This window comes from Heterodontus francisci, chromosome 20 (assembly GCF_036365525.1).
Source record: "Heterodontus francisci isolate sHetFra1 chromosome 20, sHetFra1.hap1, whole genome shotgun sequence".
Classification (NCBI taxonomy): Eukaryota; Metazoa; Chordata; class Chondrichthyes; order Heterodontiformes; family Heterodontidae; genus Heterodontus; species Heterodontus francisci.
Genome location: NC_090390.1, coordinates 85,462,076 through 85,480,654, shown reverse-complemented (window position 1 = coordinate 85,480,654; position 18,579 = coordinate 85,462,076). Strand labels below are relative to the sequence as shown.

Sequence of the window (18,579 nt, the reverse complement as noted above, 5' to 3'; positions counted from 1 at the left end):
ATGTCTTCATATTCTGTCTGATCAGGAACTCCTCTGCTCTCTATGTACTTAATATATGCCTCTTTCATTATTCTGAATTGTTTCCTTATGTCTTTATTTATCCATGGCATCTCACTAGTATCTTAGTTTGTTCTTTCCTTAGTGGGATATATTCTTCCTGCACTCTGTTGAGCATAGTTTTAAAATGTTTTCTGTTGTTGTTCTACATTGTTGTTTGCTAGTATTGTTGCCCATTTTATTTTCCAAAGTTCTATTCTCAGCCCCTCAAAATCAGCTTTTCTGCAATCTATTAACCTGGTTTTTTGTCATACTTACGCCTTAAGTTGATGACAGGGAAGGACGTATTATATTATGGTCACTATTGCCTAGATGGTCCCCTTTTACTTCTTACGTGGCTCAGTGACAAATATTGTTTGATAATGCTGCTGTGAAGCACCTAGGGACATTTTACTATGCTAAAGGTGCTATATAAATGTAAGTTATAGATTCTTTTCCTATAGTGCGGTGTCAGTGACTTTATCAGGGGCCACAGTCCCAACCAATGTCTTGCCAGTGGCCTTTGTTGGTAAGTGTGCATGCAGAGGTGAGGTTGAGGATGGAATCTGACTCATCTGTGATGCCCTCCATGGTCTGATAGCTCTCCAGTATTCACTCTCTCATATTACACATGAAGACTTAGTTAAGAGCATCTAACACGTTTGCAGTTAAACTCCAGAATGAGTTAATGGATTTGGGAGAAAATTGAATGGTGGGGTTGGGGAGGTTTGATGAGTAAATATTCTCTTAATTGGGAACTGTCACACAGGTGGAGGAGAAAGAAAGAAAGAACTTTTGCTTATACAGCGCCTTTCACAACCTCAGGACATCCTAAAGTGCCTCCTAGCCAGTGTAGTACTTTTTAGCTGTAGCGACTGTCGTAATGCAGGAAACGCGGCAGATAATTTGCACACAGCGAGCTCCCATAAACAGTAACGCACAAATGACCAGATAATTTGTTTTAGTGATGTCGATTCAGGGGTAAATATTGGCCAGGACTCCCAGATCTCCCCGACTCTACTTCAAAATAACGTTGTGGGATTTTTTTTTTACATCCACCTGAGAGAGATGGAGACTCAGTTTAACTGCTCATCCAAAAAAACTTCACCTCCGACAGTGCAGCACTCCCTGCACTGCACTGGGATTTGTGCTTAAGCTCTTGGAATAGGACTTGAACTCACAACCTTCTGATTCCGGAGGTGAGAGTGCCGCCCACTAAGGCACTGTTGATGGAGAATTAAACAACACCAGGAAATGGGTGAACTGGTTTAACGTGGAGGCAGACAGACTTTCTGCAGCATTATTGACTCTTCCAAACTCAACATCTCTGACATGTAATAAATCATCTGACTCTGCTCTGTCTCTGCCATCTGTACAACAGACTTTGACACTTAATGAAAACATGGAACTGGCACTGTTTTCCCTTTTCTTCTACAAGCCTAACCAGAAATAAAATTGAAATAAAAGCAAAGTACTGCGGATGCTGGAATAAAATTGAAACCCTGGTTTATCGTGTAGATCACACATTGAAGAACTTGGAGAGGGCATGGGAATGGCGAGGAAGGTGCAGAGCTCATCAAACTCTTTGACAGAGCCCCGAGACAGCACGAATAAAGTTTTATGAAACAGTCGCGAGTTTTAATTGGGCTGCTGGCAAGGACTGGAGGAGCCTGCACTGAGACAGAAGATTAGAAGAGGCTGTTATTCCTACAGAGCAGTGGGTGTTGAATGGACCTCTAATGACAGCAGTTGAGACTGAGACAATTAACTCCTTCAAAAAGGAGCTGGGTAAAGATCTGGTTGGGAATGGGAGCGGAGATGATAGGTTTACAGATGGACCCTAGGTTCTCAAACACAGGAGATCATACCAGCTGGTCCCCAAGGTCATCATATTTCTGTGCACCTGCCATCAGGGTTCTGTATTTTTGACTTATGAATCAAAAATGTTTTCTGCAGCAATTGCATTGTTTTTAAGAACAGGAGGAGGCTATTCAGCCCATCGGGCCTGTTCCACCATTCAATGAGATCATGACTGATCTGATTATGACCTCTTAGCATTCTCTCTTCTCCCCACTGTTGGTTGCTGTGCCTCAAACAACTTCAGCCTAATGCTCTGGAATTCTCCTCCTTTACACCAGCAGTGTTGTGCATCTTGGAGCCAGAGCAAAACCAGCACCAGAAGCTATGGTCTAAATTTTGTTTTTTGTGCATCTTCAGAGGCATTTTGCTACACTTCAAACAAGTGGTGTCAAATAATTTCAATAATTTCAGAGCATGACGGGCTCCCCATTTTACTTTTATTTTTAGTTCTTTTTTTCTTTTTTACATTTTTTACAATTTTTAAAAATGTTTATTTCATTTCATCTTTGTTCAGTTTGCTTACCCACTGTTTTTTTTTCATGTTTGTACTTGCTGCTGTTCAATCTTCAGTCCGTTAACACCCTATCTGTACTAATGCTTTGTCTTTCAACACACCATGAGAGGTATAGACAGGGTGGATAGCAAGAGGCTTTTTCCCAGAGTGGGGGATTCAATTACTAGAGGACACGAGTTCAAAGTGAAAGGGGAAAAGTTTAGGGGGGATATGTGTGGAAAGTTCTTTACGCAGAGGGTGGTGGGTGCCTGGAACGCGTTGCCAGCGGAGCTGGTAGATGCGGGCACGATGGCGTCTTTTAAGATGTATCTAGACAGATACATGAATGGGCAGGAAGAAAAGAGATACAGAACCTTAGAAATTAGGCGACATGTTTAGAGAGAGGATCTGGATCGGCGCAGGCTTGGAGGGCCGAAGGGCCTGTTCCTGTGCTGTAATTATCTTTGTTCTTTGTTCTTTGTTGTTCCATTAACATATTGTTTGCCTTTGCTCCATGACCTTTTGGTCAGCTATATGGCCTTGTCCAATCTACACCTTCTCCTTTGTTATCTCTTGCCCCACCCCCGCCTCACTTGCTTATAACCTTTGACATTTCTAATATTTGCCAGTTCCAAAGAAGGGTCACTGACCCGAAACGTTAACTCTGCTTCTCTTTTCACAGATGCTGCCAGACCCGCTGAGTGGTTCCAGCATTTCTTGTTTTTATTTCAGATTTCCAGCATCCGCAATATTTTGCTTTTATTTTGGTGTTAAATTCCTTGCCTTGCCATTCGAGCATTTAAAACCAAATGATGGCTTTACCATTGAATCTTTCAAACAGTTTTTTTTAAATTCTGGAAGTAAAAAGCTGGTATTGGAATGTTATAAAAACCGAACTAGTTCACTAACGTCCTTTAGGGAAGGAAACCAGCTGTCCTTTCCTGGTCTGGCATATATGTGGTTGACTCTTAACTATTCTCTGAAATGGTTCAGCAACATACGAACATACAAATTAGGAGCAGGAGTAGGCCACTCGGCCCCTTGAGCCTGCTCCGCCATTCAATAAGATCATGGCTGATCTGATTGTAACCTCAACTCCACATTCCCCCAATAACCTTTCACTCCCTTGCTTATCAAGAATCTATCTACCCCAACCTTAAAAATATTCAAAGACTCTGCTTCCACTGCCTTTTGAGGAAGAGAATTCCAAAGACTCACGACCCTCTAAAAGGAAAAATTTCTCCTCATCTCTGTCTTAAATGGGCGACCCCTTACTTTTAAACAGTGACCCCTGGTTCTAGATTCTCCCACAAGGGGAAACATCCTTTCCACATCTACCCTGTCGAGACCCATCAGGATCTTATATGTTTCAGCCAAGTCTCCTCTTACTCTTCTAAACTCCAGCGGATACAATCCTAGCCTGTCCAACCTTTTCTCATAAGACATTCTGCCCATTTCAGGTATCAGTCTAGTAAACTTTCTCTGAACTGCTTCCAACACATTTACATCCATCCTTAAATAAGGGAACCAATACTGTACCCAGTACTCCAGATATGGTCTCACCAATGCCCTGTATAACTGAAGCATAACCGCCCTCCTTTTGTAGTCAATGCTCCTCGCGATAAACGATAACATTTTGTTAGCTTTCCTAATTACTTGCTGTACCTGCAGACTAACCTTTTGTGATTCATGCACTAGGACACCCAGATCCCTCTGCATCTCAGAGCACTGTAAGTCACGCAGTTGGGCCCAAAGAAAAAAACCATCAGCCGTTCAAGAACTAGGCTCGTCGTCATCTCAGGGAAACTAGGGATGGGCAATAAATGCCTTCCTTTCCATCAATGACTACATCCTGAGAATGAATTAAAAAAAAAGACACATGCACCCAGGAAACGGGTGGCAGATGGGTTTATATAGCACCAGCACCATGTTTCTGATCCACGCACCCCTTGAACTGGACTTCTTGCTGAGGGTGCAGGAACACTGAACTTGCATTGCTTGAATATTGCTGAAAAGAGAGCCATGTTGCTGAAGCTTTTTGCCTTACACTCCAGACAAATGCAAGAATGCCAAATTTCAAACCATCACAACAATTTATACTCCGGTAATATAAAAAAAAGTTTCAGCAATATATCTCACTTTTCAGCAACATTCAAGTTCTGTAATACCAAGTGACCGATTGAACTTTCATTACAGGATAGCCTTTTTCAGGCTGTACATATCACAGAGTGATTCATGGAAACTGCTTGCAAGGCACTCTCCTCGGGACCACCAATCTTAACAAAAAGACAAACACCCTGGTGTCCCACTTAGCTAATGCACTCCCCTGTGTGGTACTTGAACCGCACAAACCAGAAAGACCCCAAGTTCAGTTCATGGTCTGCGCTGCGTTAACTGATAACAGCCAGGCCAGCAGTTGAAGTGGAACAATTTCCCTCCATGGCTTCGCCCGTCCATATCTCTGTAACTTCCTGCAGCCCCACAACCCTCTGAGGTCACTGCACTCTGCAATTCTGTTTTTTTTTGCGCATCCCCTACCCTCATCGCTGCACTATTGCTGGCTGTGCCTTCAGCTGTCTGGGTCCTAAGCTCTGGAATTCTCTCACTAAAGCTGTCTGCTTCTCTCCTCCTTTAAAACCTACCCCTTTGGTTAAGCTTTTGGTCACCTGTCCTAATTTTTCCTTTGTTTAACATGCTGTGTGGGGGAATTGTGGACACAATAGCTGCACATGAGGGAGAAAGGAATAGGGAAGTTGGGGGAGGGGCAGTTCTCTGAACAATCCAGTGATGCTTTGGCTGACCATACTATAGGAATGGAAGGATGTGTTGGTGGGATGAGATGAAGTAGGGTTGGAGGAGGCATGTGTGGAGTATCAACACTGGCATGGACTAGTTGAGCCAAATGTTTCTGTGCTGCAGACTTGGTGTAATTCTGTGTAATAGCAGGCCCTGGTCCCACCTTTCTGTTGCCTTCATCTCACCCACACCAGTATGCCTGAATTACTTAGCACTGCAAGTTAATATTTTTGTGTTCCTTGATTTTGGGAGGGGGAGAAAGGAACACAGCCAGGAATTTCACACTCCCTCATCACAATCCTGCTGGACAGTGGATATTAGGTTGAGGATAGGATCTGGATTGCCTGAGTGAACTCTACTACAGATGAATAGCCTTGGTTTGCAGTCAATTCGCAGTGCAGGCTCAAACATAAGAGTGGCCGCTTGGGCAAAGTGTTAGAGGGCTGTCTATGCCTGTGGAACTGTACCCCAGCGAGAATCGACAGCTTCAGGGGAGGAGGGGAGAGATCTCGGAAATAAAAAGAGAACCTACTGATTGGTGGAGGAGTCAGTGCCTCGGGGGCTGTACTGAGAGTCACAGCGTGGGTGGGGGTGTTCAATTAACATTAGCTGTGACACAGTAATTACCTGAGGGTGAATCAGTATGAAACACGTGATCTAATTCAGCCCTTTTGCAAGGCTGAGCTAAACAGCCCTTCAAAACCACTGACCCTGGTGATATAATCAGTATTTATAAACAGAAAAAAGACAAGCAGAAGACTGCCACTGAGGCACAGCTGGTATTTAAATGGAGTGCTAATGGCAAGATTCACTTTTCCTCTTTAACAGGGGTCTTGATGGTGAGACTCTGTATGTTAACTGAGTCTCTTTGCTGCTTGACTGCCCTCTTCCTCTCCTGGGCAACCTTTAGGGTAACTGCTTATGCCCACTGGATGCCCTGGATGAAATCAGGAGTCAGTGTTTTTTCTCTCTCTCTCTCTCGCTCTCACTCTTGGAAGCATCCATTCTACATGCTTCACGGCCCCATTCCTCTTATTTAGTTGTCAGCTGTGACTCAGTGGCAGCACATTCGCGTCTGAGTCAAAGGATACAGGGTCTTCTGTTGTAGTGTAGGAGGGTGGACAGGGGGGATTTGTTTAACATGCTGTGTGGGGGAATTGTGGACTCAATAGCTGCACATGAGGGAGAAAGGAATAGGGAAGTTGGGGGAGGGGCAGTTCTCTGAACAATCCAGTGATGCTTTGGCTGACCATACTATAGGAATGAAAGGATGTGTTGGTGGGATGAGATGAAGTAGGGTTGGAGGAGGCATGTGTGGAGTATCAACATTGGCATGGACTAGTTGAGCCAAATGTTTCTGTGCTGCAGACTTGGTGTAATTCTGTGTAATAGCAGGCCCTGGTCACACCTTTCTGTTGCCTTCATCTCACCCACACCAGTATGCCTGAATTACTCAGCACTGCAGAAATGAAGGTAGGCCTCAGGAGCTGTGGCTCAATTCTTCCACAGCTAGTTACAGATCAAATTAGCAGCAGAAGATCTGCAGAACCGTTGACGTTCTCGTTCTAAGGGAAAAAAAGTCAGAAAGGCAATCCTGTGAATTATAGGCTGTCAGCCTGACATCATCAGCAGACAACCCCAGCAAGACTGGGACGTTAGTGAGATTGGACCCCCAGTGGGACTCCGCACCCAGCGGAAACATTTGTCAAGAGCGCAGACAATAAGCTAAGACGGGTTTCAGCTCATCCACGTCAGTTTTTATGCCGCATTTTGTCACATAGCTCCCAACTCAAGTGACAACAAAACAATGCAAACATGGAGGTGCTGTGCAGAGTTGAGTGGGGCTGTCACTTTTCTGCCATGCTAGAGTTGTTAAAAAAAACACTGCACAACATGAGAAAGACTGCTTCAGAATATGGGAGACCTCCACTTCTCTACCTTTCGTTCCTCCTTTAAGCTACTCCTTAAAACCTACCTCTCTGACCAAGCTTATGGTCACCTATCCTCATATCTCCTTCAGTGTCAGATTTTGTTTGCAGCACCCCTGCCCCGCCCCTCCAAAGTTCTGCATTGGGATGCTGCCCTAGATTATGTACTCCAGTTTCCAGAGGAGGACTTCAACCCACAAGCTTCAGAAACAGATGAGATGATGCCAGGCAGGGAATTCTCGGATTTTGACCCAGTGAGATGAATGCTGCACAATCTTTACACAGCAAGATCCCACAAACAGCAGTGAGACGAATCAGCTGTTAGTGTTTTTTTTGGTTGCATTGGGTGAGGAAGGAATATTAGCCAGGACACTGGGAAAGATCCTTACATTTTCAAATGGTGCCACTACGGAATATAATGATGATGTTTAATGTCTCGTACAAAGGGTAGTGTGAACAGAGACTCTGGAGGCAGAATTTATTTTTGTTTGAAAATAAGATTGATAGGCAACATGCTGTAGGTTTTAAGAATATTGCAAGTTATAGAAGTTGGACATGAGGGGAGCAGGTTCCCTGACACAGACCACTCAAAGACACAATTACAAGATTCATGAGCCTCGCCTGAGTGACCAGGTCACTTACCACCCCCCACCCCCCCGCCCCACCACCTCCACCCCCCGCCTCCAAACAGGCTAATGGAGACTTGAATTCTGAGCCAATTGATGCATTTAAAAGGAACGAGATCAATACCCACCAGAAAGAGTTACAGAGGTATTACAGGTCTATTTGATTCACACAACAACAACTTGTATTTATGTAAAGTGCCTTCAATGTAATTGAACGTCCTCTTGATTGAAGGTGCTTCACAAGACCTTTAGAAAATAAAATTTGACACAGAGCCACATAAAGAGATATCAGGGCAGATGGCCAAAAGCTTGTTCAAAAAGGTAGGTTTTAAGGAGCATCTTAAAACAGGGAAGAGAGGCGGAGAGGTTTTGGGACAGAATTCCATAGCTTAGCGCCTAGGCAGCTGAAGGCATGGCTGCCACTGGTGGAGCGAAGGAACTTGGGAATGCTCAAGAGATCAGAAAGCATAGAGATCTTGACTTGGGAGTAGACCATAATAGAGGTAGTCATGCATGGATTCAGATGGAGCAGGCTGAATGATGCTTTTGAAGTTCGTGGTACAGTTTCCATAGGGCCCTCGGGCACTGTTCTATTATATCTTTATAAGGCGGCTCTGCAGTATAACTAAAGAATTATTAAGGTCATTCACAAGAGACTTGAGGCTAGCAAGCCTTTGGAAGGGAGAAAAGCGAGCATTGTAAATTTGTTAATGAATTGTCAAAGTAATAGGATAACTCAGTCGTGATTGATGCTTGTTGCATTAGAGAGAAGTGAGAAGTGCGGGGCTTGTGCTTTTCTTCATATTAATAAATGATCCTAAAGATATTGAAAGTAAATATTTTAAATTTTCAGATTATAAACAGAAAAAATGTAGCATTAGTAAAGTACTTTGCCAAGTCTCATAAATGCTTTGAAGGCAATTTGCACCTTCATGCTGCAAAACTTGGCAGTCACTTTATTGCACAGCAGGATCCCAGGAATTGGATGATCGGCCAATTAATACGTTAGCTGAGAGTGGGATGTTGAAACAGTACTAAGTTGTGTGGGAAAGCAGGATGCTCTGAAGAAGAGGGATAGAGAGATTAGAGCAGGGGACTCATAAATGCAATTTAACATTGAAAGCAATAGGGTATTTGGACTGAAAATAAAGAGTACCATTTAATAAGCTGGGTCAGGAAAAAGATTCCGTTGAAATATGAGGATGAGGGATAGTCCTTCCCTATCTCAGTAACTTCCTCCAGCTCTACAACCCTCCGAGAACTCCTGCACTCCTCCAATTCCAATCTCTTATGAATCCCACAATTTTAATTGCTCTGCAATTGGCAACCCTGCCTTCAGCTGCCAAGGCCCTTAGCTTGAATTCCCTGACTAAATCTCTCTGCCTCTCCTTCCTCCTTTAAGATGCTCCATAAAACCAAACTTTTTAACCAAGCTTTTGGTCACCTGTCCTGATATCTCCTTGCATGGCTCAGTGTCAGTTCTTGTCTGATATTGCTCCAATGAGATGCCTTGGGATGTTTTACAATGTCAGAGGTGCTATATAAATACACGTAGTTGTTGTTGAATAGGCATTGCTATCTTTGTTCAACTGCTGGTTGTCTGTGTGCCTTTTCTGATCTAGGACCAACGAGGCTATTCTGCTGGCACTGTACGAAGCTGTTCACTTAAACAGAAACTTCATCACAGTATTAGCACAGGTGAGCGCGCACTAACCTTGTTCCGCGCCCACCCTGATCACCTCTTTTTGAGACCCACGGAGGTGGCTCTCCCAGTGACATTAGTGTACTGTTTAGTGTTGCACTAAATCAAACAGCCCAATACACCCAGTCTATGCTGAGCTGGCTGACCTTGGCCAGGGTGTCAGCAGTGGTGCTTTCATAGACCCCAGTGACCCCCGGCTAAGAAATAGTAAACAAAATCAGTCGGTGTTCCTGTTCCTGATCATTACTCCAAAGTAACTGCATGTCTCGCCCTCTGTGTTTCAAAGGGTGACTGCAGGTTATGTTTTGCACACTGCGTCAGAGGATACAGGGCAGCATGAAGAAACTTACACTTTTTTGTACTCCAGTGGCATATTGTAAAGGCACCCTATGTTGGAAGGCCTCCCAAGGTGGAATAGCCTACCAGCACTGCTGTCTGGGGTCACAGATGATGAATAGCCACCTTGGATGAGGTGCTGGAAGGTGACAGATATAAAGTCCCTACTAAGGCCTGAGTCAGCACCTTCAAACAGGAGGGACAAAGCTGTTGGTCAGGAACTCGTAGATTTAAAGTCCTAGTCAAACACTGATTATTTTGTATGGATGGTGAGTGAGATATTCCCACCCATTCCCACCTTCATAGCCGAATAGGCTGTTGCCACTCCCTCCTTGAGCTCATGCATGAAGATTGAGCACCTGGGGAAGGTATTTGAGGACAGCTTGTGCACCTGGAGCCTGTCCTAGCACCCTTCACCTTCCATAAATTGCAGCATAAAACCCTGCTGCCTATTTCCTAACTCGCACCAAGTCCCATTCACCCATCACCCCTGTGCTCACTGACCCACATTGGCACCCGGTTTGGCAATGCCATGATTTAAAAATTAACGTTCTTCCATGGCCCCATCCCTCCCTACCTCTGTAACCTCCTTCAGCCTCACAACTCCTTGAAATCGCTGTGCTCCTTCAGTTCTGGCCTCTTGCACATCTCCCTAATCCTTCACTCCACTGCTGGCAGTCACATATAGGCCACAAGCTTTGAAATTCCCTCCCTAAACCTCTCTGTCTCTCTACCTCCCTTCCTTTAAGATACTCCTTAAAACCTACCTCTTTGACCAAGCTTTTGATCATCGGTCCTAATATCTCCTCGTTCAGCTCATGGTGATGGAATGCAGATCTGTATCTGCAATTCCCTCACACGGAGAACTCACGATTTGAATCGTGTTGCTATATGCTATAGGTGGAGATTGACACTTCCTCACATTGAGGGGAATAGAACAACACAGGCCCCAATTGATGTAAATGGTATCCTCGCATTCCAGAGCCAATTTTCTAACTTCATTTCTGCCCTCCATTTTCTTTTGTTTGGACAGCAAGGGAAAGAGAGGGATCAGCATTGAATGTCAGCGTGCCCTGCATTCATAACTAACAGGCTGTATGGGAGGCAGCAAGCCAGCCCAGGGTCACCAGTGACAAATAGATACCATCAATCAAAAGAAAAAATGTGTTTGGAAAATGCCAGATTTTTTCTAAATTAGTAATTGTTAATCATTGTAAAGATTCTTAGAGATGTGGTGGTAGATAAAGTCTCTGACTGCAATGTTGTTTTTGTTACACTCAGAGCCACCCAGAAATGGGACTGGTTAGTATTCCAACGACACCAACACTGCCTACAACTCCGACCACGCCCTTGGGAACCACGACTCCTTCATCAGACGGTAAGTCTTCCTGAAATGATTTATTTCATCCTATTTCTGCCAACCCCTCCCCTCCTCTCCTGAAGGTGCTGTCTCCTAAAGGCCTGCTCGGGTCTGCAAACGAAACCCGACCCGAGCCCGACAGAACCACATCCGACCCAAGCCCGACCCGGCCCAAGTCCTTTTACTTTTTTCCCGCGCCCGACGTGACCACCAGAATGTTCAGTTGACCTAGCTTCCGTTTTTCACTTTTTAAGATTGTGCAGATAAGCAACAAAAACTGTAACTGGACTTGAAAAGTTGTTTAAAAAAATACATTAAGATTGGAGCCACGTACCGGAGGTGGTGATGGAACGTGTCCGACCCGGCCCAACCCGACCCAAGCCCGAATGCCAGACCCGGAAGAGCGACTCGACCCGCACCCGACACATGTCGTCAGGTTTGGGTCAGGTAGCCATGCTCTCCTGTCTCCTGCCTGGACTCTGGGCTTCTACAGGCTCTGGCTGCCTCAAGTATTTTACCCAGTGTTTGTTCTTCAGGTGTGAGCCCAAGCAGTATTATTTGACTGGGAGCGGTTATGGGCAGGATTTGGTTGGGGGGTGGGGATGCGGGAGATTAACCTTGTCCTTAGCTCAATATCCACACACACTTTACAGCGAGGGTTGACTGGACACTGATCAGGAGTGGGAACCCTTATTGCTCCCTAACCCTACCTTCCCTCCATCCCCCACCCAGCAGGCACTGAGGCCAGTTTTAGCACTGCCACCAATGCCTTGACAGAGGCCGGCCAACTGGAGGCAGAGCAGTTGAGCGAAAACCTGAGATCGTCCTTGTTAGTGATCCACCTGAGTGAGAGGAGCAGTAATCCTGAGTGGTTTCGATGGTGTGGTTTTATTTCCTGGTACAGACTGGGAGCCACCGTATTGTATTGAGTGCTGATTCCACCACATAATTCAAGAGCACAGAGACTGTAGACACCACACTGCATTTATGGTGTCACAGGAGCTGCGACTCTACACCAAGTGCCTGCTCCCGAAAGCCTCCCACTGGCAGTTTGAACATGCGCAGGTAGGAAAGGAAATGCAGAATAAGAATAGGCTAAGCATCCATCCAATCTCTTCCTCCAAATAGTTGCATACATTCTCCACTGCTCTGCTCTCAACTCAACTTAACCTCTTAATGAAAAGTTCTGCAAAGTTTTACCTGACCACACCCTCCCCAGGCCCTAATGCTACTGAGTAAAACCTCAGGTTATCTATTGAGTCTCCCACACCTACGATCTAACCCTGGCTGGTTGCATTCCATAGCCAAAGTAGAAAGGCAAAATGAACTTCTGGCAGGAGGCTTGGTAACCAGAGGACACAGACTTAAGGTAGGTGGCAAAAGAATCAGAGGCGGACAAATTTTTAGACACAGTGTGGCCAACTTCACTTGCTGTGAGAATGTAGAAAGCTTCCTTGTGACTCTTTCAGCTTCGACTTGTCATTTAAATCCCAAACTAAAACCAATCCATAATAATTTGATGAAAAGATGAAAATGAGGAGAAACTGTTTCGGCTGGCGGGGCAGAGGTAACCAGAGGACACAGATTTAAGATCATTGGCAAAAAAGCTGGGGCAGAGTGATTGGAATTTTTCTTACACAGCGAGTTGTTCTGATCTGGAATGTGCTGCCAGAAAGGACGGTAGAAGCAAATTCAGTAGTAACTTTCAAAAGCAAGTTGGATAAATACTTGAAAAGGAAAAATTTGCAGGGTTGTGGGAAAAGAGTGAAGAAGTGGGACTAAGAGGATGTCTGTTTCAAAGAGCTGGCACAAGCACGATGGGCTGAATGGCCACTTCCTGTGCTGTAAGATTCTTTAGTCTATATGAATATATGGATATTCTAGCAAGGGGAAGCTAGATCAGGACTGGGACTTTTTTCCTCCACAAGCAGGGAATTCAGGAGAAACTTCTTTACCCAGAGAGTAGTAAGAATGGTGAACTCGCTACCACAGGGAGTGGTTGAGGTGAATAGAATAGATGCTTTTAAGGGGAAACTGGATAAACACATGAGGGAGAAAGGAATAGAGGGTTATGCTGATAGGGTTAAATGAGGAAAGATATGAGGAGGCTCGAGTGGAACATGAATGCTGACTTGGATTAGTTGGGCCAAATGGCCTGTTTCCGTGCTGCTTATTTAATATATTTCTGTGTAACTGAGGTACTGAGGCTAAGTGTAGCACTCTAAGTTACTGTTCTGATTGCGGTCATCTGACTTGGTACAGACTGCACTGGCCTTGGGCTGTGAATTGTGTTTCATTTAATTTCTCTCTCTCTCTTTCCACTGCAGTAATGAATTCTGCAGAACTGCCACTGGATCCAAATCTGCACACCAGTAACCTCCTCATCACTTTCCTCAAGTATTGCTCCATTGTCATGCAGGATACAAAAGGTAAGGAAAGAAAGTTATCACCAAAAGAAAGAGTATCGAACCTATTTAGTACCACCATCTCAGAGGAACAGAAGGAGGCCGTTCTCCTGTCCCACCATTCAATTTGATCCTGGCTGGTCTGTATCTTAATGCAATTTACCCCCCTGTTGTTCTATATCCCTTGATACCTTTACCCAACAGACATCTCTCAATCTTGAAAGTTCCAGAATTCTGTCTTTTGGGGGAGAGAGTTCCAGATTCCCACAGCAGCGGCCACATCCCATGAGCAAATAAAACAAAGGCATTGCAGCCAGCATGAACCGGGTACCAGAACAGTTGCCTTATTTACATGAGGCTGGTAAACTGCAGGAACCTTGCTGGACCTCCCCGGGCAGCTTGCTGGCAAGGAGGTTTCAATTTCAGGCCTCTATGTCGCCTGCAGCAAGCCTTAGACGGGTCTTGAGGTGGAGGAGAGGGGAGGAGTGTCAGCAATCAAGAGAGGAGGCTGTGACTGTAAAGGTGGGACAGTGAAGGGAAGGCGAGTAGTGGTGGACAGCGGCCCGTAGTTTTAATGTGGAGCCAAGGTGAGGCGGCCAGTATTTTTAAAAGAACTTATCTTTTTGGGTGACAGTCCCTTTAAGGGTAGGCTGCTGGCAGCCATGATTTTCCTGAAGGCAGCTAGCCTGCTGCCAACTCTGTTCAGGGCAAACCATTTGTTAATAGGGCCATCAAACAGGACAACCCTAGGCCCCTTATTTGTACATGCCAAGGGTCACATGCCTGTCTTGGGCAGGACCAAGACCCCTCTTTTGATGCAATTTGGCAGGCGGCGCACTCCTGGCTCGGAATGTGCGTATTGCCCGCCATTCTAGACACTGTCGCACCCGTTTTACGCCTGTAAATCGTCTTAGAATATTCTAGGTTTGAAGGTGCTCAATTACCTGGAAATGTGATGGATTTTTTTCATTTGACCTTTTCATGACAGGGTAGATGCTGAGAGGCTGTTTCCCCAGGCTGCAGCGTCTAGAACTCTGGGTCACGGTCTCAGGATAAGGTGTTGGCCATTTAAGACTGAGTTGAGGAGAAATTTCTTCACTCAGAGGCTTGTGAATTTTTGGAATTCTCTACCCCAGAGAGCTGTGAATGCTCAGTCCTCAAGGCTGAAATCAATACATCTTTGGACACTAAGGAAATCAAAGGATATAGGGAATGGATGGGAAAATGGAGTTGAGGTAGAAGATCAGCCATGATCATATTGAATGGCAGAGCAGGCTTGAGGGGCCGAATGGACTACTCCTATTTTTCATATTCTCTGGTATCTCTGTGAGTCAGTGCAGCCTTATAGGAACATCTGCACTTGAAGTATTTATATTGCTCTTCACGGGATCCCTACTTCCTGGGATGCATATAGAAATCTCAGCACAGAAGGGAGGCTCATTCTATCTATGCTAGCTCCCCACCAAGCCTTTTTCCTGCCACCTTTTTGGATATTTCTCTTCCAGTGTTTATCTAATTCTCTCTTAATCCTTGCGATTGACTCAGTTTGATTGTCCTCCTGTCTGGGATAAAGCCTGTGGATTTAACGCTTTGGCGTTGCCAGTTTGTTCTCAAATATAAATGAGCTTTTGTTATTATCTCCCAGTGAGCTCTACATACGAACGTACGAATTAGGAGCAGGAGTAGGCCACTTGGCCCTTCATGCCTGTGCCACTATTCAATAAGTTTATGACTGAACTGATTACTCCACATTTCCACCTACCCCCGATAACCTTCCACCCCCTTGCTTATCAAGAATCTATCTACTACTGCCTTAAAAATATTCAAAGACTCTGCTTCCACCACCTTTTGAGGAAGAGAGTCCCAAAGACTCACGACCTTCTGAGAGAGAAAAATTCTCCTCATCTCTGCTGTCGGTGAATTTCCAGCATTGTGAAAGGGCAGGGGCGAATCTGTTGAAGTGGCACATTATTCTAAATTTTGTAAAGGACAATAAGTGGCCCTGCGCTGGTGACTCAGTCCTCCCTTGTTATTGTGGTTTATGCTTTCATACTGCTGGAGTGCAGCCAGTTTCTGAACAATGCCCTCTCAAGTGACATGGATTGTAAATGTTGCTCCAAGCACCTCATTTTCAGCAAGCAGTGACTGATCTGAAACATTGGCAGTCGTTCTTCTTGTGTGCAAATGTAAAGTGATTTTTGTTTTTTTACCAGTTCTCCCCCCACCCCCACTATTCTGCTCGTTCTGAACGCACTGACTCATTCACTAGTGTACTGGTTTCACAGGCACTCCCTGCCACGCCTTGCCCCCCCCCCACCGGTGCCTGTTAAAATGCCAGATTGCCTCAGTTGTGGCACTCTTTTCCTCAAGTCAGGAGCATGTCACTCCCAGTGCAGTACTAAAGGAGCTCAGCATTGTAAGGAATGCCGTCATTCGGATGAGACATTAAACTGAGGCCCCACCTACCCCCTCAGGTGAAGTAAAAGATCTCATGGCCATATTCAATGATGAGCTTGGAGAGGCTCCCCGTCAATCCCTTAACCAACACCACTAAAAACAGATGATCTGGTCATTCTCACACTGCTGTTTGTGGGAGCTTGCTGTGCACAAATTGGGTGCTGCTTTTTCTATATTACAACAGCGACTACACTTCAAAAAAAGATTGAATTGGCTGTAAAGCGCTTTGAGATGTCTTGAGGCTGTAAAAGGTGCTATAGAAATGCAAGTTCTTTCTCTCTTTATGGACTTTGTGTTGGCTATTCAGCTGTGGGATGTGTTAGAGCTGCACTCAAGCTTGTTCTCTCCTACACCTTCAGTTTTTAACATGGGTCACAGACAGTGATCAGGAGCAGAAGCCTGTCTGATACCAAACCCCCATTCCGCCCCCCGCCCCACCCACCTCCTGCCAAGCTTGCATTGATAAGAACATAACATAAGAAATAGGAGCAGGAGTAGGCCATTCGGCCCTTCAAGCCTGCCCCTCCATTCAATAAGATCATGGTTGATCTGCCCCAGACCTCAACTCCTCTTTCGTGCCAGCTCCTCATAGCCCTCAACTTCCTGATATTTCAAAAATCTATCTACCTCCTCTTTAAATACTTTCAGTGATCTAGCCTCTACAACTCTCTGGGGTAGAGAATTCCAGACATTCACTACCCTCTGAGAGGAGAAATTCCTTTGCATCTCAGTTTTAAATGAATGTCCCTTTATTCTGTAACTATGTCCCCGAGTTTGAGATTCCCCCACTAGTGGAAACATCTTCTCAACATCTACCCTGTCAAGCCCCTTCAGAATCTTGTACCTTTCAATAAGATCACCACTCATTCTTCTAAACTCTAATGAATAAAGGCCTAACCTTTGTAGTCATTCTTGTTAAGTCAACCCCTTCATCTCAGGAATCAGCCTATCCTCTTTTGAACTGCCTCCAATGCCAGTATATCCTTTCTTAAATACGGGGACCAAAACTGTACACAGTACTCCAGGTGGGGCCTCACCAACTCCATGTACAGTTGTAACAAGACTTCCCTATTTTTAAACTCCAACCCCCTAGCAATAAAGGCCAAAACTCAATTTGCCTTCTTAATTACTTACTGTGCCTGCATGTTTACTTTTTGTGTTTCATGCACAAGAACACCCAGATCCCTCTGTACTGCACTCTTTTGAAGTCTCTCTCCATTTAAATAATAGTCTGTCTTTTGATTCTTCCTACTAAAGTGAATGACCTCACACTTTCCTACATTAAACTCCATCTGCCAAGTTTTTGTCCATTCACTCAACCTATCTATATCCCCTTGCAGATTCCTTATGTCCTCATCACAACATGCCCTCCCACCTATTTTTGTATCGTCAGCAAATCTGGATATATTACACTCTGCCCCCTCCTCCAAGTCGTTAATATAGATGGTAAATGATCGAGGCCCTAGGACTGATCCTTGTGGCACTTCACTAGTTACGTCATTCCAACCTGAAAAAGACCCATTAATCCTGACTCCCTGTCTTCTGTGAGTTAACCAATCCTCAATCCATGCTAATACATTACACCCAATACCGTGAGCTCCTATCTTGTGCAATAATCTTTTATGTGGCACCTTATCGAATGCCTTCTGGAAATCTAAATACACTACATCTACCAGTTCCCCTTTGTCAACTCTGCTTGTTATATCCTCGAAGAACTCTAGCAAATTTGTCAAACATGATTTCCCTTTCACAAAACCATGTTGACTCTGTTTCATTGCATTAAGCTTTTCTAAATGTCCTGCTATTTCTTCCTTAATAATAGACTCTAGCATTTTCCCAACGACCGATGTTAGGCTGATTGGCCAATAGTTTTCTGCTTTTTGTCTCCCTCCCTTCTTGAACAGGGGCCTCACATTAGCGGTTTTCCAATCCACTGGGACCTTCCCGGAATCCAGTGAGTTCTGGAATATTTCGACCAATGTCTCCACTATCTCTGCAGCCACTTCCTTTAAAACAGGGCACACAAAGGTTGGGTGAGACAGATTGCTTCCATCATTCACTGCCTACAGTAGCTGTCTCACTGTTGCCTTTTATGAATCTCGAATCTATGTTGTGCATCCTCCTTTCAGATGAGCATCGATTGAACAGTGCCAAACTCTGCCTGATCATCCTCACCTGTATCGCAGAGGTAAGTACAAAATACTTGGAACACCTGTATTCCCATATGACTGTGAGCTCTCATAAAACATTTCTAACACTGTCCCCATCAAACACTACCAGGGCAGGTACAGCACAGGTTAGATACAGAGTAAAGCTCCCTCTTCACTGTCCCCATCAAACACACTACAAAAAAAGGGGGGGAAAATGGGTTAGATACAGAGTAAAGCTCCCTCTTCACTGTCCCCATCAAACACACTACAAAAAAAGGGGGGGAAAATGGGTTAGATACAGAGTAAAGCTCCCTCTACACTGTCGCATCAAACACTCCCAGGACAGGTACAGCACGGGGTTAGATACAGAGTAAAGCTCCCTCTACACTGTCCCATCAAACACTCCCAGGACAGGTACAGCACGGGGTTA

The 18,579-nt window shown here is 44.9% G+C and overlaps 1 protein-coding gene across 4 annotated transcripts in view; it reads left to right on the top strand.

Annotated features, from left to right (window-relative positions):
• Positions 1–18,579, top strand: part of armh3 (armadillo like helical domain containing 3) — a 197,374-nt gene that overhangs the window by 53,995 nt on the left and 124,800 nt on the right. For all 4 annotated transcript variants that reach the window (XR_010977082.1, XR_010977080.1, XM_068053169.1 and 1 more), the window contains exons 13-16: positions 9,362–9,437; positions 11,059–11,155; positions 13,465–13,566; positions 18,129–18,187. Coding sequence is in view for 2 of the 4 variants with exons in the window: in XM_068053169.1 (XP_067909270.1) it covers positions 9,362–9,437; positions 11,059–11,155; positions 13,465–13,566; positions 18,129–18,187 (334 nt within the window). In the remaining 2 variants the exon portion in view is untranslated. The remainder of the gene's footprint in view (positions 1–9,361; positions 9,438–11,058; positions 11,156–13,464; positions 13,567–18,128; positions 18,188–18,579) is intronic.